Source organism: Vipera ursinii (genome assembly GCF_947247035.1).
Source record: "Vipera ursinii genome assembly, chromosome: 2".
NCBI lineage: Eukaryota > Metazoa > Chordata > Lepidosauria > Squamata > Viperidae > Vipera > Vipera ursinii.
The window spans coordinates 233,238,102-233,262,856 of NC_139513.1; the positions used below are offsets into that span (position 1 = coordinate 233,238,102).

The 24,755-nt window shown below is 38.1% G+C and overlaps 1 protein-coding gene across 1 annotated transcript in view; it reads right to left on the reverse strand.

The window, feature by feature from the left end:
- Window positions 1–3,155: 3,155 nt before the first annotated feature.
- The window catches only part of FANCC (FA complementation group C), a 62,231-nt gene continuing 40,631 nt past the window's right edge, over window positions 3,156–24,755 (reverse strand). The window contains exons 10-16 of the mRNA XM_083352572.1: window positions 17,821–17,873; window positions 15,599–15,698; window positions 10,481–10,556; window positions 10,309–10,390; window positions 9,609–9,780; window positions 4,634–4,834; window positions 3,156–4,069 (exon numbers count right to left, since the gene is read on the reverse strand). Coding sequence (XP_083208698.1) covers window positions 3,926–4,069; window positions 4,634–4,834; window positions 9,609–9,780; window positions 10,309–10,390; window positions 10,481–10,556; window positions 15,599–15,698; window positions 17,821–17,873 — 828 coding nt within the window. The 3' untranslated portion in view covers window positions 3,156–3,925. The remainder of the gene's footprint in view (window positions 4,070–4,633; window positions 4,835–9,608; window positions 9,781–10,308; window positions 10,391–10,480; window positions 10,557–15,598; window positions 15,699–17,820; window positions 17,874–24,755) is intronic.

Below are 24,755 nucleotides of genomic sequence, written 5' to 3' on the forward strand. Positions count from 1 at the left end.
GTAAACATTGTGATAGTTGTTTTTTGCTTGAGACATATCTCTGTGTGTATACATGCGCTGTTTTCAAATGTCAGTGGATGTACTAATGAGTTAAAAATCTGCAGCCATGCCCTTGTTAGCTAAGAGGGGAGACACACTCTTACTCATGCATGTATCCAGTCAGAGTAACCCTATTTACCCCCTTTTTGCCTTTCAAACCAAACTAATGTTTCTAAATTTTAATAAGCTGAATTAAACTGCTGGCAGTCCTGGATTCAGCTCTGCAGACATCTGGAGCCTGCATGGCCTCTTACTGAGCTACAGCAATGGCTCTTACTGTAGACCTTTTGATGTATTCAAGAAAGGATCGGAATGATTCTTTGAAAGAAGTTGTGCTCTATTTCACAGGCTTTTGCAAAGGATAATGAAGGAAAAGCAAGTCATTTTGTTACGCCATTGTGGAAGATGGGCTGACTAAGGGAATTCAGAAAGTAAAACACTACAAAGGGAGCAATTGCTTTGTGATTTAAACTATATTAATGTGATTGTTTTGTCAAATGTAGAACACTACATAACTCCATAACGGCTGTGGATAGCATGTGCTGTATTAGTAACAAACCCATGAAGTACAAATAAGAACAATCCACATCCAGAAGAAATATTTGGCTTTTGTGTATGTCAATTTCACATTCAAACATTTCTGTTAAATGTGCATCCACTTCCATCACAGCTCTCCCATGTAAAAAGAAAGAGACCTCTGTTGACTTGTTTGGATATTGCTAATTAATCCCCTTTAATGCCAAAGATATCAGACATGCATTCAGTAGCGTTGAGTACAAAGTAACAATTCTTTGACGATCACAAGATCAGTTAATGTACCTTTTAAGTTTAGAAAAGATTAACTGAATGCCAGTGACATCTTCTTCCTTTTATTTGGTATTTTAATTCCATTACGTGCCATGTTTTGAGTTCTGAAAAAGAATTCAAGTTGGCTTTTGTTTGATATAAAAATAAGTCTATATAACCTGAAGAGTATATAAAGTATTAAACAATAGATAGTCTTTAGTGCTTTTGTATCCAACCTAATGCCTGGAATATGTGTGACAATGCCCACATTCTTAATCCAAATGCAGGAACATATAAAAGTGCAGCTGTTAAGTTTTTCTCTCATTCTTCTCATGCTGTGGTAATGATTTTATTTCTGTAGTGTTAATCCTCCCATAAGGAGCCCAAGGCAGTCTGATGAATGGGTCTATCAACTTCTATATATATAAATTTTCCCCAATGACAATCTGTCCCTAATTTGGGGCTTCAGGTTTTCCAACAATGTACTCATTGCCACTGTAACTCAGTCCATCCATTTTGCTGCTGGTTCTCCCCCCCCACACACACACACCTTTTCCAGTATTGAAAGCATTCTCCAGAGAGGTACGGTAGGTCTTCATGTATCCAAAGTAGGCTAATATGAGTCTGGCCATTAATTTTTTCACTAGCCAATTAAAGAGAAATATGATTAATAATGAGAGGATTAATGTGGAAAAGTCAAACCATTAGCAGTTTCTAAAACATTTTTCCCTCTCAATACTTTATTGCTTAAAACAAAATGATAGTCTAGGGAGAAATCAACTACTGAAGGATTTGCTGCTTGCCAATTGAAAGTTGGTCAGGTTGCTTGTGGGTTGGCAGGATGGCAACAGGGATGCAAGACTTCAGTCAGAGTTGCGGTGTCTGTAGAACGCTGGCCATGCAAAGGGCCTAGTCAGTTTGAGTATACCTAAGCCCTTTAGAAAGCAGTTCAAAGGGCTTTTAACACCTTTTATAGACTCAGACGGTCGGTTGAAGGAATACAGCCAGAAAAAGCAAGGGAAACTCTTCTGGCATTTGGTATTAAATGGACCACCCCGGTGCAAATTCCCAGAATCAATGTTAAGATATCATTTAAATTGCAACTATGAACATGCCTTTAAAAAGGGGAGGAGGAGAGGGTGTCAAATTTTCAAGCATTAGGCAGCTTGATGGGAAACAGCACTATATGTATATGTGGTTCTGCGTTAGGAGTAACTGAGCTACCTCCTAACAGGCTGTTTTTATAACTTTCCATAAAACGGCAATCCAAAAATGCACCTTGGGTCCATTAGTGATACAGGAAAGCATCACAAGTATTATTGCAAGAAATAGTATTTTCTAAAATGGAAGGGGGGAAAAAAGACTTGTTATAATCACTACTTTGAAACAAATGATCTCCTTTAGATTTAGAAGATGATGTTGGAATACGCTACAAGCAGTCCTTGGCTTACAACCATATTTGAGTCGGGAGTCTTGGCTGTTAAGCAATGTGTCACACCCAATTATACAAACTTCCCCCCCCCCCGTGGTTGTAAAGTGAATCAGATGGTCGTTAAGCAAATCTGGTTTCCCCTATTGACCTTTGTTTGCCGGAAGCCAGCTGGGAGATTGCAGATGGCAATCGTGTGACCGTGGGATGCTACAACTGTTGTTAAATACATGCTGGTTGCCAAGTGCCTGAATTTTAAATACGAGACCGTGGGGACAGGGCAACAATCGTTCAGTTCAAAGGATCGTTCCTAAGCTGCTGTTTCCAGTGCCATCTTAATTTTGAATGGTTGAGGATTAACTGTAGAATGCTGAACACATGCAGTTCTGTAATAGTCACATAATTTATTTTCAGGAGTGGGAGGAGCAGATTCTAATTTGGCAAACGTATTACATAGTTTAAGGGGCAGAGAAAGCCCTGTATTTCATATAGTAGTATGAAAAATTAATTTTTCTTAGGTTTAAATGGCTAGTCACCAGAATAGAAAACATTAAGGTTTTATATAAATTAGAGATCCAGAACATCATACTTCAAAAACACCAATTACATAGTGCAGGGGTCAGAAGAGCCAGTTTGTATATACTCGGCAATCAAACCCTGATGTATCTCATGTTAATCATTTATCGTAGTTTAATGTTTATGGGATTTTTCTCCTTGTTTTGGGAACTCATCCTATCCCTCAAAAAGCATGCTGGCATAAGAATCCCACTATTCCTATGTAGGAGGAGATTTAAATTAGAAGCCTTAAAGGAAACTTCTAAAAATCCAAATGCAGTTTACAGCCGACATGCCAAACTCGCGATGTCAAGTGATGTTGCGCAACCTATCGGGACGGTTTTGGTATTACCGGCAATGGGGTGGGTGCAGCTTCCGGATGACGCGCAGTTTGACACCCCTGGTTTACAGGAAGTATGTTCTTCTTGTGCAGTATAAAAATCACTCTTGTCAGAGATTTCCAAACAAGTCTTTTATTTATGAGATTTAGATTCTTAAGTTGCAAATTGGGAGACATCCTTGTTAAGTACAAACTTTTAATAGCAGCTTGTTAGTTCTGCTATGAAAGGAGGAAATTTTTTTAAAAATCAATTTTTAAAATTGCACAAATCTTTCCTTGGCAGTGTTCCATGTCTGCAGCTCAGGAAAGGTCTATGGTCCATGTAGCCCCAGGAAAGGAAAATACATTTGCTGACTAATGCCACTTTAACAAAATATGATATTTGCTTCCTGTTGAAGAAAACAAGTTAGAAGAAACACAAGTAGGTGTTTGGTCACTGATCTAATGGAAAAATTTAGTTCAAAAGGAATCACTAATAATCATGTGCTTGTAACGGGGCTTAGATGCCACAAAGTGGTATAGCAGAAATAAGATGCTTGTAAATGATTGCATCAATAAAGCATGCCACTATTTTAAACATTTTCTCAAAGTAAAGAAAAAAGAACAGCTTTACAATGCACTTTTGAGTAACTTTGAACTGCAAATGCAGAAAAACTACATGAACATCATTATTATACAGTTTGTAAATGACAGTCTTATCTTCCAATCTCTTTCAGAAAATGCCCATTTGAAAACAGCTACTTTCTCTCCTTCTATTCCATAATTCTGAATAAGTACTAAGCACCACATCGGAATTCCTGGAGCAGATCATTTGCTAGCTTTACAGAGCATTGATATTTCACTCCAAGTTGGCTAGCTGTATTTGAGATACGGGTAAGAAGTCCAGTAACTTCTGGGATTTCACCACCTCCAGCTAGAATCTGAAAGAAGTTGAGGGGAAAAAATAAATTTAAAATTAGAATATTACCTTATGGCACAGACAAACATTTTTCTGCTCTCTAGCATGCTAGATAGTTCACAGATATTCACAGACCAAAAGAGAAAGCAAAAAAATTCTAAAAGCTCATTCATTAAGAACTCAAAATGGGTATAATAGTGATTTCTGAAGAAGTGTTTGTTGCTGACGAGTTTCTGCTCTGCCCAATGTGGAGGGAACCAAAATTACTCCGCAAAGAGGATCTTCTGCTAAATATTTCCAAGAGCTGAGCAGTAGCAAAACATGCCTAAACACAGGACCTTATTAAATTAAACCCAATGAAGGTTGAAAAAAACGTAAGTGTTGTCCCTATAGTCAAAACCAGTTTAAAATTACTAGACCAGATTACAATTCCCATTTCTGATCTACGATTACTATCTTGAGTGATGGGAGGTATAGCCAAACATACCAACGGAGTACCATGTGGAAAAATTGAAACATATAAATGACTATGTTTTTTTCAGTACAGGAATTGTAATATTCTGCTATTAGGGGGGAAAAAACTTACATGTGTAATCAATTCCCTGGCTACGGTGTGTCCGTTAGGAGTAAATAGCACAAAGCTGATAATCAGGTGCATAAAAATATGTTTAGCTGCAGGATGATTTACACTGGTTTTGCTGCTGAATAGAGTTTGTAGGTCTGCAACAGAAATGGTTGGCATCCTTGAGAGGCTTGTCAGATAGTCACATACAGATCTAGCTTCTACCTGTTGACAACAATTGGAAGGAATCAAGGGTTAGCTGAAGAATAAAAGTCATATTCATTTTATGAAATTTGGAGCAAAGTACAGACTGGATTCGTAGGCCGATAATGGGAAGTAATGAGAGTGGAGAAGGGAAGGAGACCATGGGCCAGAAGAGGAAAGATACAAAAGATTTTTTAAAATTGTCTCTTTAGCCTTGAAAAACTAAAGCACTGCAGGCCGTGATCCAGAATTTGACCCGTGTGTGTAAATAAAAGGTAGTGGTAAAATCCACAGAGCAGAATAAAGGTAGATTGTTATATTGTGGGGAAAATAACAGAAGGTTATTTGAGGGCTCACCATAATACTACAACTACAAATCAATTAAACTCCATGCAATTTGACTTCTTCTGATAAAAAATTCTGATAGGAATTCAAGTGTTTGGCTTCCTCCTCCTATTATTGTCAAAAGTTTCCCTCCCCTCCTTTTCACCTCTTCAAGCAGCCAGAACAAACAGTTTCTGGAGCCAAAATGGAAGCAGAATTTGATGGTCTGTGCATTAAAGGAAATTATTGGCCACATAGAACTTGAAATATTTACTACATTAAAGGCATGTCAGGGATGGAAAAGAAATAAAAAGCAATATGCAAATTTCCTGCCTGCTGGCCTTTAATTTTAAGCAAGTGATTTCCTTATTCACTTCTATTTACACACACACACACATATATAATATCCTGTTTAAATATCTTTTATCTCATTATTTTTAAACACACAATGCACTCCTTTTCTATTGTCAGTCACTACATAGTATTGCATGAGATGTGCCCAAAGTCAAATATTTACATATATAACATAGTTATCCTTGCTACTATCCAATACAGATTCTTGGTAACTCATAACATAAAAACACAATAATAACATTTGTAAAATAAAAACGACAATCAAAACAGGCAAAACCAAAGTTCAAAAGGCAGCTTAACTGACCTATGAGAGCTAGCTTGGTACAGTGGTTAAGGCACCATACTAAAAACCAGGAGGCCATGTGTTCTAGTCCTGCCTTAAGCATGCAAGCCAGCTAGGCAACCTAGAGGTTATAGTGCATTTTTGTGACCTACTTTTCTCAAGAAATAAGATTATTCAAGGGAAGCCAGAACAAGGAAGTAGCTAGCACTGGTTTCTTGAACTTCTGAAGGATGTAAAAAAACAAAAACAAGATTCATGGCTAGATTCACTCTTGAAAAATGCGTTTAGACCTGGCAGCAAGACCAAAGCCATGGATCAGCCTTGTTGAATATTTGCTTTATCCCAATCCACTAAAGATAGAATACAACCATGTTGCTCAGAAATGATCATGGTTAACTCAATTATCACACCAATTATTCATAACACCAGTGTTTATAGAAACATAGAAGAGAAAGGCTTAAATACATACATAAATTTTAGTTCCCTGATAATCCTGGCCCACATTCTCCAAATGGGGCATGAAAGACCAACATTAATTGACAGGACAAGAATTAACAACGGTATTGAAGATGGAATATATATTATTTATTTTATCTATAAAATGTTATATAGAAAACACCATGAAACAACCAAAAGCAAGCAGGCAGATCATAAAAAACAGTGGCAATTTATCTCGCTTCTTTCAAAGGTAAATTTTCTGAAATTTACTTTTGTGTGACATTTAAATAGAATTGTTGTGTCCTTACACTAACAAAAAGTAGCCTTGCTATAAAAGCCAATTATCTGAAATTCTTGATACAAAGTACTCAGATAATACAAGTATTTACAAATCTAACTTTTAGCTGAATATAATTTTCATATCCAGTAATTTACACAGAAATTCATTTCTAAACTTAATTTTCTACAAAGCTTCTCATGGTGGCAGTTTCATTCTGTTGTCAAGAATTAAATATTTCCTTTTCTTTGTGGAAATTGCTGCAGACTTTTTTGGGGGGAGGGAAACCCTTTTATCCTTAATTTCTTAGGCATCTGTGTTGCAACTATAGAAAAAGAAGTGTGGGATGGAAACTATTTACTGTAGAATGTTAAATTAGGATATGAGTAGCTACAGAAATTAAAGGTGCAAACAGAAGCTTGAATGAAATTTAATGAAAAAGGACTTGGAAAGTAAAGGAAATGACAATTAGCATTTATAGAAATCACAAATATTTTGTGGTGCCATCTGTTGTGCTATTTTCCACCAGCCAAAGACCACCTTAGATTCTGTTATTAGTAATACCTCTTTTGCAATTATATATTTGATACTATATTTCAGTAAAGCTGCTCCCATTCAAGGAGACTTTTCTATACATATTCTAATGTATATTAAGCATAGATGGCATAGAAGCGCAATCAAAGGATAAATAGTAATGTGTTGTGTAAGCGAGAAGCAATTGGAATGTTCAATTGTCATCACTACATAGATCACCTGAAAATTGCTCATAGCAACTTAACTGTTCTCTGGCCTTGAGCCAATGGACCACCCAATTGTCAGCTCTCTTGAGAAATGTGAAAGAGACAAAACTAATGAGAATGTTTTAATAAGAACTTAGGAGAGAGAAAGAAAGCAAAGACAAATACTCTGCTTTAGACCAGTGTTTCAGTTGTATAGTAGGATGCAGGACAAGTAGTCCTTGAGTTATATCGATTTGTTCAATGACTGATCAACATTACGATGGTGCTGAAAAACATGGATTTACAAATGGTCCTCAAACGTCTGACCATTGCAGCATCCCTGTGATCATGTGATCAAAATACTGGCCAACTTGCATTTACAATGCCCCCTCCCATCTTTGTCATCTTCTTTGCTTCCTCCCCTCTGCTGGGTGCCCAACTGGCTGCCCTCAAGAACTATGGCGCACGCCCTCTGTGCATTGTATACCCACTTTCTCCTCCAGATAACTTGCCAGGCAAGAAGCCTTTGACCGAGTAACCACCAGGCATTCAGCCATGTGCAGGGGAAACACCACAAAACATCCCCACATTGCTACTCAGTGGGAGGACTGTCCCACCCAGGAGTGGCATGCAGAGGATGTTTGCCTTTCCCTTTTCTTCTCAGTGAGGTGGCAATTCTTTCCCATCTGTACTCCCTAACATCCACCTTCCCCACCCCACCCCCCTTACCTGCTGATATGCTTCTCTAGGACTCCTCTTTCTTCCCATGTCACGGTCACATGAGATCCTCACTTAAATAACCTGCATTGTCTTGGGGTTATGATAATAATTGGGATTGCCATTACCAAGTGATGTGGTCATCTTATGTGGCACTTTACAAATGGATCGTTTAGTAACAACAGTTCTGGTCGCATTTGCCCTTGCAACCCCTAGACCAGGGGTAGGCAACCTCGTCTCTTTTATGACTCATGGACTTCAACTCCCAGAATTCCTGAGCCAGCATAGCTGGCTCAGGAATTCTGGGAGTTGAAGTCCATGAGTCATAAAAGAGCCAAGGTTGCCTACTCCTGCCCTAGACTATCTGAACTAAATGACATTTCACTTTTTTTAAAGTAAGCCATCTTAAGGGATAGGATAAAATTCAATAATATCACTAAAATAATAGCACCCCTATATCTTTACATTAAAAAGTATTTGGCAATAAGTCAAATAGGAATACAGAAAGAGCCAGTAGTTCCTTTATCATAACATTAATATTAAATTTGAAAAGAACATAAGATATATAAGGTTAACCTACTTTCTCCATTAGTAACCATTACAGAACTACCCTCTTATTACTAATACTCAAAGTCACACAGTGAGACTCTCAAAAGCTATAAAACTTTCTCACTAAATAATTTAGAAGATCTGTCAGAGTAGTTGGCTGAATACAAATCTTCATAGATCTTAACACATGCCAAGGGACTATGGATACTTTGTTAGAGATGGTGCTAGACTTCCGGAGGAAAAAGGAGGAACCTGCCCCACTTTACATCGGGGAGGACTGTGTGGAGAGAGTTTCCTCCTTTAAATTTCTGGGAGTCTACCTCTGCGAAGATCTGACCTGGAAAGTTAATACAACCCAGGTGGCCAGAAAGGCCCAACAGAGACTTCACTTTCTCAGGGTCTTGCGGAAGAACAGGGTAGAACAACGGCTTATGACCTTCTTTTACCAGTCTACTATAGAGAGCGTCCTCTCGTATGGTATTGTGGTTTGGTATGCTGGTTTGACAGCTGCGGATAGGAAAGTATTACAGAGGGTGAGCACAGCAAAAGACATTATGGGCTGTCCCCTGACACCACTGGATGACATCGCCAGGGCTCGCTGGCTTGGAAGAGTGAGGAAAATTCTCAGGGATGACTCACACCCTGGACGATATCTCTTTACTCTCCTACCATCGGGTAGGAGATATAGGAGTATAGCCAGCCACACCAACAGGCTGAAAAACAGCTTTTATCCATGGGCTGTTAGGCTTTTGAACAGGAAATAATTTTCATAAATTTTATGCATAATTGACTTGCGAGGCCGGTGTGTTGCGCAATTAGTTCACATGGTGTAATAAGATGGAGGGTTTGTGTCACTGTAAGTTGGGGGGTGGGGGCATGAAGGGAGGCTCAGCCAATCTCAATGTATACATGGTTGTACTTTGACAATAAAGGTTCATTCATTCATTGTTAGGCATCTCATTCTCATTCATCCAATCTTTAAGCCACTCTTATTTTTTATTCCTGAACACTGCTCTAGCCTATAAAATAAAGCTAATGATGAATCTTTAGCAATGATTTCTGAGCTGTTTTGCAAGCATTGTCGCAAAAACATCTTTGTTTTTCAAAACATTTATTACCATAGGTAGAACTTACCATTATTTGAGTTCTCTGCTGATTCACGTTGTTTGGAGTATAGTAAAATACCAAAAGCCACAACAAATTAGAGGACTCTGCTTGTGACAACAGCAACTGCTTCGCTGCAAGATCAGCCCATTCTCCAAAGTGAATCAACAAAAGCCAGTTGTTGAAGGCTTCATCCAAAGACCTGGAATAACACCAGCATGCGTATCAGCCTTTCTATTTACAGTGGTACCTTGGCACACATCATTAATTGGTTCCAGGAGGCACGATGAGTACCAAAAACAATGAGTACTACATACATTTTTCCTGTAAGGAATAATGTAGTGAGTCACAAGGCAGCCAACATTGACAATTCTAGCTTGTGTGTTGTGTACCAATCAAGTACCAGGACAAAGTTTTAATGTCAAAATGGGCTTAGTACCAAATTCGATGAGTTTCAAAGCAGTTGAATACCAAGGTACTACTGTATTGGAATATGACTTAAGTTCTCAGAAGGCTCCAAACTGAAACTATTAAGACTAGTGAAGTTTTTTTTATTTGAAGATCGATGGGAATAGTAATATAGAATAGTGCTAATTTTACACTAAAGAAAACCATGCATTGAAAATAACATTGTTTCCCATACATGGTAGCAAATTACAAAAAAGGATCGCTCACAAGCTAAGACAATCTTTAAAAAAGTAGAAAGGAAAGCAAGTCCACTGCTACTTACTCAGAGCACTTGACTTCTACTGTTGTTTTGAGCATTCCAGCAAGGTGGTCTAAATGCTGATATAGACTATTACCAGGCAAATCTAAAGAGAAATGTGAACACCAGTATTAAGCATGCTTGATGCTTCCTGAACTCATATTGAGTAACATGAAAAAAATGTAAGTGAGCTTACCTGAAGGAGCTTTAAGGAAAGCTATCACAAGTGAGTGTGGATTATGAGGAAAATAGGCCTTCAGTGGAAATTTATGCTGAAATGAAATTATTACTATTTTTAATTCTAGTTATCAAGGACCTAAACCAATTTATGAGAATCTTTAAAATCTGCCATAAGGGAAGATATGCATCTAAAGCTAAAAACTGCTTTCTGTACTTAAAATACATGCACGGAAATAGGTTCTTTAGAAGAGACTGTATAATTGGCCATTCTGTGATGGAAAAAAAGGCTTTCTACAGATATGTAGTGGCATGGTTATCAAAAGCCTATTTTACTATGCAGCTTAAGAGCCTTGGTGGAGCAGTGGGCTAATGCCTCCTTAAGTAACACCAGCTGCCTGCAATTAGTGCAGGTTCGCATCCCACCAGGCTCAAGGTTGACTCAGCCTTCCATCCTTCCGAGGTAGGTAAAATGAGGACCCAGATTGTTGGGGGCAATTAAGCTGACTTTGTAATAATGCCGCTTGGGGTGTGTGTGAAAGCCCTAATAAGCAGGCATATACATAGAATGAAGGCTACTGCTAAGCTTGTAAGCCGCCCTGAGTCTTCGGAGAAGGGCGGGAGTATGGTATCATACTTCAATCTGCGCATGCCCAAGATGGCGGACGTGCTTGGCTGAGCTCCGCGGGGAGCTCTGGCAATTTTGGCGACCCTGGGAGCCCCACAGGAATGTCATTCTCTCTGTGTCGGGGGTCTGGATTAGGGTCGAGGAAAGCTTCTGATGGTTACTCCTGGAGCTGCTGTGCTGCTTGTCTGGCTTTTCGGAGGGCCCCGGCTGTTCGGAGGAGTTTGGGAGAGCCGTGCAGGCCCGGAAGAACTGGCTGAGCCCCGTGCTGTGCTTTCCGGCGCCGACCAGCTGACTGTGCTCTGCGGCGCCGACCAGCTGTTTGTCGGGGCCGCGGGAGCTCAACGAAGCTAGAGGGAGCGGCTGTGCTGTTTCCTCTCTAAGTGCTGTGCTGTGCTCTCTAAGTTTGGAGTTTTGGAGGTTCGGGAGAGCTGTGCAAGCCCGGAAGAACTGGCTGAGCCCCGTGCTGTGTTTTGCGGCGCCGACCAGCTGACTGTACTCTGCGGCGCCGACCAGCTGTTTGTCAGGGCTGCGGGAGCTCAACGAAGCCAGAGGGAGCGGCTGTGCTGTTTGCCGTCGGCTCTCTAAGATACCATCGACCATGGTATCCTGCTGCGGCGTCTCAGGGGATTGGGAGGCACGGTTCTTCAGTGGTTCTCCTCCTATCTCCTGGGACGTTCGCAGTCGGTGTTGGCAGGGGGGCAGAGGTCGACCGCGAGGCCTCTCGCTTGTGGAGTTCCTCAGGGGTCGGTCCTCTCGCCTCTCCTGTTCAACATCTACATGAAACCGCTGGGTGAGATCATTCGTGGTTTTGGAGTTGGGTATCATCAGTATGCTGATGATACCCAACTTTTCATTTCGACCCCAAACCACCCCAGTGATGCCCTCGACGTGATGTCCCAGTGCCTGGAGGCGGTCCGGGTCTGGATGGGGAGGAACAGGCTTCGACTCAACCCTGACAAGACTGAGTGGCTGTGCCTACCGGCATCTCGGGATATTCAGGATATCCATCCCCTCATTATGGGGGGTGAGTCATTACCTCCTGTAGATAGGGCTCGCAACTTGGGAGTCCTCCTAGATTCACAACTCTCCTTAGAAGACCATATTGTAGCTGTGACTAGGGGGGCCTTCGCCCAGGTTCGCCTGGTGCACCAGTTGCGGCCCTATCTAGACCGGGATGCCTTACGTACGGTCACTCATGCGCTCGTGACCTCTCGTCTTGATTACTGCAACGCTCTCTACATGGGGCTACCCTTGAAGACCACTCGGAGGCTCCAACTGGTACAGAATGCAGCCGCGAGAGTTGTACTGGGAGTTTCCCGATACTCCCATGTCACACCTTTGCTCCGCAAGCTGCATTGGTTGCCAGTTGTCTTCCAGATGAGGTTCAAGGTGTTGGTAATGACCTACAAAGCCCTTCATGGCATGGGTCCAGAATACCTTGGGTAGCACCTGCAGCCGGCGTCAACTTCCCTCCGCCCAGTACGCTCCCACAGAGAGGGCCTCCTCAGGGTGCCACCGGTCAAAGAATGCCGACTGGTGGCCCCCAGGGGGAGAGCGTTCTCTGTGGGTGCACCGGATTTATGGAACCATCTTCCAGTTGAGCTCCGGATGGCGCCCGATCTCCGCTCCTTCCGGCGCGATCTTAAAACCCATCTCTTTAAACAAGCTGGCCTGGCCTGATGGGACGGGGTGGGATTTTTATAAACGACTTTAATTTTAAATTTGTATTAATTTTATGGGCATTGTTTAATCATGTTTTAATAATTTTAATTTTTGTACCTAGTTTTTATGTATTGCCCTGTTCACCGCCCTGAGTCCCCTGGGAGAAGGGCGGTATATAAATTAAATAAATAAATAAATAAATAAATAAATAAATAAATATAAATGGAATTTTTAAAAAAAGCTTCTTTCAAGCAATCTTTCTGCATGATTTGGGTTATAAAGTCTACATTCAGTAACTGAAGCTCACCATGGTTGGGGAAAGCTACTTTAATGCATCAGTATTCATTTCATGAGAAACAAAAGATATCAAAGCTCACAATTTTCAATACAACCATTGGAATCCATGTGAACTACCTGATTAATAAAAAATAATTCTGCAATAGGGAATGGGGAGGAAACAGCAATAATTGTTTAGAAATCCCACTTCAAATATTTCCCAAATTAGGGTAAATGAAAGCACAATGATACATATGACTCATTGTCTGGAAATACAGAGAAGTACATGATTGGATGAATAAATTATACTTCCTTATTCTGTAACATATGTAAATCAAGATAAGAAATCATAAAAGTTTTTTTGTTAAATGAAAGTTGTGAAGGAATTACTATTTCACTGAAGATGCTTGTAAGGCAGCAAAAGCTAAAAAAATTCTTTAACACACATATTACTTAAAGAATTCATTTCATAAATGGCTTTTAAGAAGATTAAGAAAGCTTCATCCTTTATCATTGATTATCAGAAAGGACAATTTGCCGTATTCAATACCTGATGGGAGGAAACAAATCAACACTGGGGGGGGAGAATTATAGACACAGACATCTTAGCCTATATCAGCAAAAAAAATTTATTTTCATTCATTCTGTCTTGATTGTACCAAATGATAATCCTGCAAGCAAATATGCTTAGTAAATATTAAAATATAAGATAATACATATTAAAGAGCTGGTAAAAGCCATGTGCATCATCAAGCTGTCATAAAAATAATGCAAATTAAGTGATTGGACCAGTCATGTCATGATGCAAATGATATAATTACATCATATGCATAACCGTGACCTGTGTATTGTCACTTTTCCACATGTCTCTCCTCATGGATACCCATGATTGCATAAATGATCTCTTGCTCTAAATGTATTAGGAAACTTATGTTATGCTTTTAAGGCACATGCTAATAGTTTATTCATAGTTTAGGAATGGCAAATATTTGTGCAGTATTATATCAATGATGGCGAACCTTTTGGGTTTGACATGTCAAAAATTCAGAAGATGCCTAACTGGTGTGTCATAGACAAACATCTTTGAACAAAAGAGAAATAATTCTCTATTCCCTCCCCGCCAGTCTAGGACACTCTGAACAACAGCACTTGGCAGCAGCACCAAGGCTGGGCCTGAAATGGAGCCCAGGCCTTAACTTCAGTCCTAGGCACCACTACTGCCACTCAAAAAGGCTGTTTTGCACTATTCCCCAAGGCACGCAAGCCTTGGGGAAAGGCGCAATTGTCTCTGTGGCCTAGCGTTCCCCAGGATCTTTTCTGCGCTGCTTATCTTCAGGCGGTGTTCTCTTTCTGTTGACAGCCCCTACCTGAGGCTCTTTGAGGCCTTCATTCTTAAAGCAGCTAAGAGAATGCTCTTCCATGGCCTTTGTAGCCTCAGAAAAGCATGCAAAAGCAGACCCCATTTTCTTAGATTTTTGACACTCTGGACCCTGCACAATAGCACTCCCCATTCTCACATGGCCTCTGTAGTCTCCAAAAATGACATGAGATCAGGCATGCTTTTGAGAATAGTTGTTATCAGGTGTTTCTGAGCATGGATGTGTCACCCAAAATGTTCATGACATGTCATCTTTGATATACATCATAGTTTTGCCATCACTGACCCATACCATGGAGATGGACAGAACTCAGTCTGTTCAGGACTAAAGCGTAAACAAAAAGCCAGAAAGCATTCCTGTCTGCCTGCATACCATACCAATCCCAGATTTTTCCCTAAATTGTAACAGTAAAAGTAAAAAATTCCGTAAATAAAATGCCAAAACATAATTATTAATATTTAACATATTAAAAACAACTTAACAATGAAGCACATAAATAACAAAGTGATTAACACAGTTGGCTTCTGGCTATTTAAAGGATGTGGAATTAAGTTTAAGTTGTCCACCCAGCCACCCCATTCATGCCAAGGCAGCAAAATTTGCTGCTGCCCTATAAGCAAATTTAATGGGTGTGGCACCTATACAGATTAACTTAAAACAGCTGCAATTTTACTCCTAATTCATACCCTTTGGAACTCAAAAAGAGATTTAATTACAATGCTAATTAGAATTAATTACTGCATCATTTGCAACATGACATCATGTATCAGAGCTTTTTCCCCATTGACAGCAATGGGGTGGGCACGGTTTCCTGGTGACGCATCTGGCCCACAGGACGGCAGTTTGACATCCCTGCCCTAGATGATGGACCAGTAAGATTTTCTATAAGTTATAAAGATGCATCTAAAGTTTCCACACCATGCTCAATTACAACTGCAATGAAATGTTGCAGTGAATATTGACGTTAGCTAAGTAACATGTAGATTGAAAGATATTTATTGGCTTTGTGTCCAATTTAAATTTGATATCATTTAAAATTCTGAAATGGATGTTACCAACCATTTACTGCAATCTAAAGGTATTATTTGGGTTGTTAGACTTGTCCACTGATCTAAACTTCAAAATGATTCTTTTGCCCTAAATTTTGAAGCGTTTCATTTTTAAAAAATAATGAGAAAGAAACTTGACTAACCTGCTTATTATTCTCATGGTAAGCTTTAACAAAGCACTGTGTAAACACCTGCATTACAATCATTATTTCTTGAGCTCCAGCAGTTTCCAGCAGTGCATTCCTGAGCAGTGAAAAGTTTAATTACGACAGGTCAGATTATGAGTATGCCAATCACACAGTCGCTAATTGAGAGGGAGGCAAAAAAAAATACCCAAACAAGAACATTCTTCCCATGCCTCAAGCTTTGGGCTTAACTCATCTAGCTTTTAGACCGCTTGGGAAGTGAAGAAAACCCCAACTTCATTTTGCTTGTCCTTGAATATGACTATATTAAACACCTGTCTGTTACTGCCGTTAGAACAAATCCTTCTGATGATGTTGGAACATTGTTTTTCAACTGCAAACCATATGATATCTACTATAACTGAAGTACCCAGTTAAGTTTCTTAGTTACAAAATCTCACACCAGAATATGTTTGTAAAATTAAACAAATAGTGAAAACGGCAATAGAAAACATTCCTGTGCATTGTTACAATAATCTTTCATTTTCCTTAATCCCTAATATTTTAGATACACTGCTGGCTTTGGAAATTGGAAATATAATTATTTAATGAGTCAATAAGTATGTTTTTGATGTGCAGCTCCACAAATCCCATCAGCAATTTCATATAGAAACGATGAAGGTATTGGATAAACTGTTTTACCAGCCTCACTAATTTACCAGTCTTTCCAATTCTGTAACTTTGAATGCTTGGGAAAAGAAAAGGACTGGTTCTAGTGGAAGTAACCAGTAAGTGAATATAACAGAGGGAGGGGGAAGAGTAGAAATCTTCATATTTACTGAACAAGAGTTTGCATTTCTAATTCCCAGTTCCCCAAAATGGCTGCTATCAACATTCTATATGGTGTACCTTTGCTCAGAAGGTGATCTGCTTCTAATCCACTCATTCAGGCTGAGAGTTTAAGAGTCAAAGTCTAATGATCAATAAGAGGTGCCTTAACCACTTAAATTAATTGCAAAGGAAGAGCATTCCATCAAAATAATCTAGGGAATGGGATTATGAAAGTCCTTGCTAATAAATCAGCTCTCTTCAGCTGACAGTTAGAACAACTAACCAGTGGAACAACCTGCCTCTAGAAGTGGTGAATGCTCCAACACTGGAGGTTTTTAAGAAGAGACTGGACAGCCATTTGTCTGAAATGGTATAGGGTTTCCTGCCTTAGCAGGGGGTTGGACTAGATGACCTCCAAGGTCCCTTCCAACTTCTTCTTCTTCTTCTTCTTCTTCTTCTTCTTCTTCTTCTTCTTCTTCTTCTTCTTCTTCTTCTTCTTCTTCTTCTCCTTCTTCTTCTTCTTCTTCTACTTCTTCTTCTTCTTCTTCTTCTTCTTATTATTATTATTATTATTATTAATTATCATCATCATCATCATCATCACCATCATCATCCAAGGTCCCTTCCAACTTCTTCTTCTTCTTCTTCTTCTTCTTCTTCTTCTTCTTCTTCTTCTTCTTCTTCTTCTTCTTCTTCTTCTTCTTCTTCTTCTTATTATTATTATTATTATTATTATTATATTATTATTTGTATATCTAATCTAATTTCCACAGAGATAAATAACTAAAAGCAACTTTTCTTTACGCTATAGAATTAGTCATTTGTTTCAGATTTTAATTATAAATAATATATATTCACCTTTGCATACAGTTTGATTCCAACAAGATCAGACAGACACCAATGCAATTTTCTCTGAAATATTGTGAAGTTGTCTGTCACTCCCTTTGGGGGGGGTTATGTTTAAAATAATCCAGTCTAGTCTTCAACTCTTAGTTTTCCATCTAAGTCCTATCAGGTCAGATCCTGCTTAGTTTCTGAATGAAACAAGGCCACGCTGGTGCAATTAAATTCAATTGTTTACATTGCATTTTTATTTAAGTAATAGCAGAAAATAAGGTAAAGTCAATCCCAAAAACAGTGTTAAAGAATCTGAAGCACTTTTGTGAAAAAGAACCATTGCAAAAATTCATCAAAAAAGTTCTGAAGCTATCATGTGGAAAGTAATGACCCCTGGTTAAGATATATTAAAGATCCCCATATCCGTATACCTATACATCCACACATATATACAAATCTTGACATGTAATAATTCATTCTATCAAATATGTATCTATCATATTCAAACAACTGCATATGATTGAAACATTTTAAATAGTTCTTCCTCCCATATAAATTACATGCAAACTTACTTGAAAATTTCATCAATAGTTCTGAAGACAGCTGGATGACATGCAGCTTGATGCTGCAAAACAAATTGAGTAATTTAGAATCTTGCAGGGAAAAAAGTCATGTTTTCAACAATAAGAAGAAAAATGAATTATCAGGTTAGTTTAATCTTACCACCAAAAAGTATTTTTCCTCCCAAATTGTGACTTTAAAAGGCCAATGAAGCTGGCAGTAATAATAATCAAATATATTTTACTAAGTACACACATAGAAAATGAGAAATGTGTTTAGAACAAAATTATCCCATTCAAAATGTTCATTTTATTATGAACTACGCTTCAATTGAATAAGACATTCAAGGATGTCAATGTTTTGTGTTCCACTAGAACAGAACACGATGCCAAGTTCATAGAAAAAGTGAGAAATTAGAATAAACCATTTCCTTTTTTTAATGCTAGGGCTATAACAGGGGTCCCAACCTGTGGGCAATGGCTCACTAGTGGGATGAGAGAGGTTTGCAATTAGGCTGTGGAAGCTGCCAGCGAGTGCCCGTATCACTTGTGCACGCAGCGTGGGCGCTCCATTTGAATGAGCTGCGTGTAAAAAAGCTGCATGTGCCGTTTGCACAAAGCATCCCCTGCCCCTCCCCCCCGATCTGCAAAGCCGGAAACATTGGGAAACTCTGGGCTATAAGCCTAAATGGGATTGAAATACATGCAGATTGAGACCTGCCATCCAAGCTACAGAACAAATATTGAGGGAGAGGTGGGTGCTTGCCTGTCACTTGCTGCAATAAAACAATTATTTATGACAAAGGAACTATGTTTTTTTAAAAGAAAAATTATCTACAGGTAGTTCTTGGCTTACGAAGGAAATCAGGACAGAATCGTTGTCACCAAGTGATGTGGTTGTAAAGCACAATGTCATGTGACGGTGTTGTTTAGGGATAGCAGTTCAGGCAGTCACAGTCGCCATTGTTAAGCAAGAGTATAATGTTAATGGATATACAAAGAAAGTAGTTTTGTTCAGATGCTTTTCTAAAAAAGTAGAGAAACTGGATGAAAATTAATCATGATGAGGTGTTAAAATCCCTAATCACCATGTTCAGCAACAATGTCTATAGGAAGTTTCTAAGTGCGTTCAAGTACATTTATGGAAAAGAACCTTTTGAACTTCCTTGGTCAGTGTGGCAAAGTAAAGGGTTGAGAGGATATATATACAAAGACATGGGAGGCAGAGACTGCACACATGGTCTGCTCTACTCTGTTCAGCAAGAGACTAAACAAGACTTTGCAAAGTTGAACTTAAGATAACCCATAGTTTCCTTCTTCTAGTGTTGTAAGGCTAAACAAAATTAGCAAGTGGTCCAAGATCACCTTTGGAGGGGCAAGCTTCATTAGACGTGTACTGCCCCAGCAATTTCCATTTTTTATTTTTTTAGGAGAGACTAGTTTTAAATGGAGATGTTATTATGAAACCAATATCACTGCTCTCTAAAACATTATTAGGCTCCTCATATTTGGTGAGTAGCTGATCCCATGTTTTCTTAGCTTAATTCCAGTATTTTATCTACTATAAAAATGAGATTCCTAATTTAATATTTTGAATTATGAATTACTTTTTAGGATAGGTTGCCAAATTTACATGGAAGAGATTCCATTGCTTCATGTTATTTTCTTCTTTTACAGCATTATCAATTACCTAACTGCTATCTTGTACCTCACAGAACAATCTAAAGCAGAATAGTCAAAACTAAATTTATCACCTTTTCTGTAAAATCTTTTTCTAGTATTCACATTACAAGTATTTTTTACAGTTTCCTCACTTAATCCACATTTTATGAGTCAAATCTCATTGGTTTTATGTTATAATTACTTTTGAAGAAAAGTTTTGTTATTATTTTTACTTCAGTATTGAAAACCCCCTTTTGAAGCTGCGAAAACTGTAACTAAGCTAAAACTAATAGTAGAAAAGCATAAAGATCTAGAAAAGGAGACAGAAATCCCAACTTTGCAAGTAAAATCCCAGTTTGTCTTTTTTATTACCTCATTCTTTTTTCCTAAAAATATGTTCCACCAAAATCCCTCCCTTTCCTGACAAAGCACTTCACTTCCTTTCTCATGGAATCATGTAGAGAGCAACTCTGTCCTTTATTTCTCATCTTCTTCTGAAATAAAGTGCTCCTTTTCCATGTGACTCAAAGTGTAGAAAAATGTGGAAGGATAAAATGTGCAGAAATAGAAGAATGTATCACTTCATCCATACAGGGAGAGGATAAATGTCTCTTTTTGCACAAAGGAGAATAGTTTTAACTTAATGATGGCTGCCAAATGTCAACTTGAAGATAGTCATATTTACAACAAATAATCCACCTGGTTGGTGCTGCTAATATTTAGTTTCCTGTAAGGGTTTTATTAAAAATGATTCTTCTAAAATATTAGAGTTTTAAGATAATGTTGTTTTGGATGTAAGATAAAAACTTTTCATGTTTCTCTAGAAAATACTTCTAGTGAATAATAGATAAAATTATAGGTTTCCTAGATATATTTATCATATTGTAATGCATAATATCAGAAGAGCACCCTTATTCTAAACATTTGGTTCATTTCTTAACTGCCACTATCATACTGAAAGGACTAGATGGCATCTTTTTGTGTCTTTTTCTACCATACTATTCTGTTTGTCATATTAAACTGTGCCACCTAGTGTTCATAGGAATTCATGGCCATTTTCCTTATATTTGTATGCAAAACGTATGAGGATTTTTTAAAAGCCATTTCAAATTTTTTATCATTTCAAAGTACTGTAGATAGATGGATATACTTAAGTCAAAAAAGTATTCATTCTACAAATTGCTCTGTTACACATATATGTAAAAAGAAGAAGAGAGGTGATTTGATTTTCAGGTCATTAAGTATACAATTTTATTTACCACAGTCTTCAAGGCTTTCCTAACAATGCTAATTGTCCTCCTTTTTAATGTTTTGTTGCAAGAAGAGTAGCATTTGTTAAAAAAAAAGAATTCAGGAATTCAACACAATGAGTAAAAAAAACAACCCAAGTAATTGCAACACCAAAAGAAATGGCAATTGAAATCCTATTTAGATATGAAACTCACTGGACATTTTAAAATAAATTACTGTTTCTGGAAATAAGCTACTTAACTGTTCCTGTGTAATTAAAGCATTGTTCTGAGTGTCTGAGCAGAACCAAACTTAGTGATTTAATAATTATCTGGGAGCTGTCTCTGAATAATTTTACAATTTACATGCTCTGCAAATCTGATATACTTTAGAACTTGAATCTAGCAATTCTATATGTGATTAACTGAAGTTTTCTCATGCAGTTTTGGCATTTTATAACATTCCTTTAAAAGAACTTAAGCCTTGCTGCCATTTAGGTTCTAACAAAAAAAAAAAAAGACTAAAGACTTTCGCTAAGAATATTATCCTGAATGTTTATAGGCTAAACTGAAGGCAGAAAATTGCCTTAGCAATATAGAGTGGATCAGTGGACTATAGTTCAAAAGCAGCCAACAAGGAACTGAACAAAGAAAATCTTACTGTATTTAAAGTGACTTAAGCCCATCAAAATCTGAGGGGTTTTGTTTTATTTGTTTTTGTCAGTCTCCAATCTTATTTGCACTCCACCGACTTTGGCTGATCTCAGAAGTTGAAGAGGGCTGCCTTCCTTTTATTTAGATATAGGACCACCTGGGAAAATCTGAGTTGCTAGCTAGAATGGGAAGTAAAAAAAAATAATAGTAGAAAAATGGTAACTTTTTAATAATATCAAGACTAAAGAGCACCTTTACTTTTTATGTACTGTAGGTACAAGCAAATAGCCAAGAGAAATGCTCGTGATCAGCTGGGATATAATTAGCTACCGAATATAGGATTTTGTGCCTATCTCCAAGTATCCTTTGTGAAGACATAATAGCATTACGTCCAATTCTACTCCAGAAACAGGAATTTAGAAGGGAAAAAATGGCCAAGTTCATTGACTAGCCAAGTGGCAAATGTTTCTGTATATAACTCTGAATAGCAGACCTATTGCCATTGCAGTAACTATGGTACAAGGTAATCCTCAATTTACAATAGTTCATTTAGTGACTATTGAAAGTTATAACACCAGAAAAAGTGACTTATGACTGGATTTCAGACTTACATCCGTTGGAGCATCCCCATGATCACGTAATCAGAATTTGGATGCTTAGCGACTGACTCATATTTATGACAATTGGAATGTCCCAGGGACTTGTGATCACCTTTTGCAATTTTCTTTTTTTTTATATAAAATTTTATTGATTTTATAATTTTTACAAATCATAAGTGCTTAATAAACAATGTGTTGTCTGGGTTCATTTTTAGTCAACAATATATATTAAAATTATTCTATATCTTTTCTTTGTTCTTCAATATCGCTCTAAAGTTTCTGCACATTCTGATATTTTCTTAAATCTCTTCAAGTGATGTTTCTTCACTTTTCAAAGACCAAACATACAATTCTTTCTACTATTAATACATATAACATAAATACACTAAATATGTTTATTCATATTTTTCTAATATTGTATCTACTGACATTGTTTCTAAATTATAACATCTTTTCTATCCAATTTGTAACTCAATTTTATTTGTAGTCACCTTATTAGATCAATAACCTGTATTCCCAGCTCATTTCCATTTTGTTTTCCCTTCAGTGTTCAAAATATCTTTATACATTACGATTTTCTCAACAGTAGTTACACTGAGGTTAGTAAAAGCTTCCCTTATTAAAAACCATCCTGTTATCCCATCTCATAGAAAAATACATCATTCTAAGTATAAAGGTAAAGGTAAAGGTTCCCCCGCACATGCATGCTAGTCGTTTCCAACTCTAGGGGCCGGTGCTCATCTCTGTTTCAAAGCCGAAGAGCCAGTGCTTGTCCTAGGACGTCTCCTTGGTCATGTGGCCGGCATGACTAGACACCAAAGGTGCACGGAACGCTGTTACCTTCCCACCATAGTGGTCCCTATTTTTCTATTTGCATTTTTACGTGCTTTCGAACTGCTAGGTTGGCAGAAGCTGGGACGAGTAACATTCGACCCGCCAAACTGCCGACCTTCTGATCAACAAGCTCAGCGTCCTAGCCCACTGAGCCACTGCGTATAAATCATATCTTTCTAAATATAGTCTTTTAATATCTAACTTATCTGTTTCTAGCCATATTCAAACACCTGTTTGGTAATATGAGGCCCCAACCAATCGATCAAGTCCTCTATTTTCTTTAGTCTATCTCTAGCTTTCTTTCTTTGCCAGATAGGCTTCCAAAGCCATGTATTTAAATCATCAGAGCATTTTTCCTCAATTTTTACGGGTGCTCTTTGTGACAGGAAAAGCCATTTGAGTAAGGTATTTCTGAGGGGGAGTTCAATCCAGTTGTATTCATTGAGAAGCACCCACTTTCTTCCTCCCTCAGCTTCAATTTTCATTTCTTGTTTCCCAGTTTTTAACGCTTCTTCCGACGGCTCTATAGTCTGTTCTATACAATCTTCTTCCTTATCTTCAAGTATATTCTGAGGTCTTGAGAGATGGTGTGTTCTTTCCATGTCTGATATTATCACTGGGTCTTCAGTATTTTTCTTTGTCTATGTCAGTCTATAGTTTCCTTCCTTTATTTCCTCTGTCTTTGGATCATTTTTTTCCAATCTGTCCTCTTATTTTCTGGGTTCCTTGTTCTTTCTTTGTAGTCATTTTCTGGGGATTCCCTAGTTTAGATTTTAACTTAAGAACTTGCTCATTTATCTTATTCATGTTCTCTTTAATCTCTTCATGGTTTCTTCTTGAATCTTCTCTATATAACTCAATTGTCTCTTGAATTGATTGCAATATAAGTTTTATTTCTTTATGGAAATTATTAGTTCTTTGTCTCTGGTGTGCCATATTGTGGGCTTCAGAGGCAGATACTTGGGGTGGTTTTTTACCACTTTTGGCTAAATGTGGAGCATTCCCTTTTGTTCCTCCTATTTATATTTCCCAAGTGTTAGTCTTGTTTGATATGACCAATCTTATAATCAACGCATAATACACAACTTAAAATTAAATTTAGGTTTAAAATCATCTCACATAGTTCTTATAGTCTTTATGTGTAGCCTTTGTAATCCAATAAGTTCCACAATATAGGTCTATCATTAACCAAGGGTATTTTGTCACAATTCTTCTGTCCAGGAATCCAAAGATTCAATCCAAAGTTTGTAATCCACAATGTCCAACCATCTTAAAGTCAATCCTTTAGTCTCCCCCCAGTAAAAAAAAATAACCAAGAAGCAGAAAGTCAAGAGTTAAGATTCAGTCAATATTTGTAGTCCAGAATAGTCAGCAAGTTTCAAAACAGTTATATCTTCCACCAAGTAGAGAGTAGTCCATAATATTTTTCTCTATTGAACTGAAAGCTTAGCTGAAGGTCAAAGAAGCTGAGAGTTTATCTGTATCTAGGCATTGTGCCAAATGTTCTAGCCAAGGGATCCCAATCCCTGGTACCAGTACCGGGCCGCAGCATGCCAGTAACTGGTCTGCAGAAACAAGCAAAGCCCCATCCACGGGATGCAGGCAGCATGCAAAACCACAAACTCTCCAGTCTGTGGGAAAACCTTTCTCCATGGAAACGGTCCCTGGTGACCAAAAGATTGGGGACCTCTGTTCTAGCAGCAATAAGCTTAATGCTGTACCTCTATGTCACCACTAGATGTCCTCAGATATCCATTTCTCAACACTTAAAAATAAACCATTATTTTCGCTTTAAAGTTTCTTGAGTTTCACCCCAATATTCTTTCCAAAGAGAAAACCCTTAACAGATTTCTCAGTTCCCCAATTTGTCAACACTCTGTCTTGTAGAACTTCCACTTTGGCATTATATTCTTCTTCCCCCCCCTAAAAGATTCACCCACTTTTTTTTCCTCTGGAAGGGGGGAGCAAA